This window comes from Sardina pilchardus, chromosome 8, assembly GCF_963854185.1.
Source record: "Sardina pilchardus chromosome 8, fSarPil1.1, whole genome shotgun sequence".
Lineage (NCBI taxonomy): Eukaryota > Metazoa > Chordata > Actinopteri > Clupeiformes > Clupeidae > Sardina > Sardina pilchardus.
This window is the reverse complement of record NC_085001.1, coordinates 28,322,643-28,325,142: the sequence shown is the minus strand read 5'-3', so window position 1 is coordinate 28,325,142 and position 2,500 is coordinate 28,322,643. Positions and strand designations below refer to the sequence as shown.

At 42.0% G+C, this 2,500-nt stretch overlaps 1 protein-coding gene across 1 annotated transcript in view; it reads left to right on the top strand.

The window, feature by feature from the left end:
• The window catches only part of myl2b (myosin, light chain 2b, regulatory, cardiac, slow), a 7,515-nt gene that overhangs the window by 4,411 nt on the left and 604 nt on the right, over positions 1–2,500 (top strand). The window contains exons 4-5 of the mRNA XM_062543512.1: positions 1,943–2,047; positions 2,310–2,388. Of these exons, the coding sequence (XP_062399496.1) occupies positions 1,943–2,047; positions 2,310–2,388 (184 nt within the window). The remainder of the gene's footprint in view (positions 1–1,942; positions 2,048–2,309; positions 2,389–2,500) is intronic.

The following is a 2,500-nucleotide window of genomic DNA, read 5'->3' as shown; positions in this document are numbered from 1 at the left end:
GGAGGGCCTATGCTATAAGGGCTAGAGGATAGGAGGGCCTATACTGTATGAAAAGTACTAGAGGATAGGAGGAGGGCCTATGTTATATTATAAGTACTAGAGGATAGGAGGAGGGCCTATGTTATATTATAAGTACTAGAGGGTAAGAGGGCCTATGCTATAAGTACTAGAGGATTGGAGGGCCTATACTGTATTATAAGTACTAGAGGATAGGAGGGCCTATGTTATAAGTGCTAGAGGATAGGAGGGTCTATGTTACAGTTTTTTTTTATTGCTTTGACGCAGTAGTCGACTCAAAAAAACATGTTTCAAAACTCTTAACGCAAAGGCCTAAACAGTGGCACCAATGGTCAAAATGACTCATTTTGCCTGCAAAAAGCTCTAACTCCTCCAAAACATTTAAAATATGGACCAAAAGCAAATTTTGCCCTCAAACAACACAACTTGCACACAAGTGCATAAGCGCTTCCAATCAGTCATTAGACAAGGGGCATCAAAATACAAAATTCAGCTCTCAGTGCTGCATTACTGGTCAGCAGCATACATATCAGTGCCAATTTTCTTTCTTGCCAAAAATAGATCCATAATCATATACAATGATTTTTCAAATGTTATTGAATGCAGTCTTCATTCTTTTCTTTTTTTTGAGATTGTGGCTAGGAAATGAAATATTCCAACAGAAACCACATATATAGTATGCAAGAAAAAATCCAGTAAAATCCATCACTGTGTAAGACATAAGGAAAATAGAAATACAAATTCTGTACAGTACTGTAAAGAAAAAAAATCTCTTCTAGTCAATTCTTACTCTTACTCTCATCTGCCTTGATCATCCATGCTTGCAAGTTACAACACACAACATGGCACCTTTTAAGCCTGCAGACTGATTGCAAATTGAAAAGTTTGCAGTGTCAAACAGGTGCTTCAGTAATTTCATACTGGGCAAGACGTTTCTAAGAGATGGGAACATATAGTTTCTGTTTGGTTACCACAGCTAAAGCAATGGAGTTTGGACTGCTTGAATGACATCTGCGTTAACTGATTTGCAAAAGGGTGCGGGAAGTGTGTCAAAACAATGACAATGGGTTAACTCATTTGCAAGAGGTGTCTTTTGGTCTGCTGAGAGAGTGATGATGAAGACTGAGAGGTCACCAGTTTTTTCAACCAGGTCAAAGCAATCAAAAAAAACTGTATAAGTATTAAGTATTACAGGATAGGAGGGTCTATGTTATATAAGCACCGAGAACTAGAGGAGAGGAGGGCCTAAGTACTAAGTACTAGTCAAGTACATGTGTGTGTTATTGCTGCTGAATGAAGGGTGTCTGCTGTGTTTGTGAAAGAGAAGATACATGGTAAATGGTCAATGGTAAATGGACTGCATTTATATAGCGCTTTTATCGGCTTTTGTGAGCACCCAAAGCACTTTATATATCATGCCCCACATTCACCCATTCAGTCATTGATGGCGGAGGCTGCCATGCAAGGTGCCAACCTGCTCATCGGGAGCACTGGGGTTAGGTTAGATTCGACAAGGTCAGGAGGAGTTACAGGATAGGAGAACCTATGTTATAAGTACTAAGTATTACAGGATAGGAGGACCTATGTTATAAGCACTAAGTATTACAGGATAGGAGGACCTATGTTATAAGCACTAAGTATTACAGGATAGGAGGACCTATGTTATAAGTACTAAGTATTACAAGATAGGAGGACCTATGTTATAAGTACTAAGTATTACGGGATAGGAGGACCTATGTTATAAGCACTTAGTGCTAGAGGATAGGAGGGCCTATGTTATAAGTACTAACTATTACGGGATAGGAGGACCTATGTTATAAGCACTTAGTGCTAGAGGATAGGAGGGCCTATGTTATAGTTAATGTGTGTGTTATGGCTGCTGAGTGAAGGGCGTCTGCTGTGTTTGCTCTCGGCTCCTCCGCAGGCCGTCTGAACGTGAAGCAGGAGGAGATCGACGCCATGCTCAAGGAGGCGCCGGGGCCCATCAACTTCACCGTCTTCCTCACCATGTTTGGGGAGAAACTCAAGGGTGAGGTGGGGCAGACAGAGAGGGGACGAGTGATACACTGAATTGTTGAGATGAGGGCAGTGCATGACACATACACACACACACACACTGACCTTGCTCCCATATCCCAGAGATATGAGACTGTAGCCAGATTGAGGAAGAGCGAGCTCTAACAGAGGACTGAAGTGTGCTTGTGTGTGTTTATGTATGTGTGTGTGTGTGTGTGTGTGTGTGTGTGTGTGTGTGTGTGTGTGTGTCTGTGTGTGTGTGCATGTGCGTGTAGGTGCTGATGCTGAGGAAACCATCTTAAACGCCTTTAAAGTCTTTGACCCAGAGGGAAAAGGCACACTGAAGAAAGACTTGTGAGTAGCATCCCAGTGGATGTTCCATCACATACACACATGTACACACACACACACACACACACACACACACACACACACACACACACTCACAACTTCTAACGTTTAAATG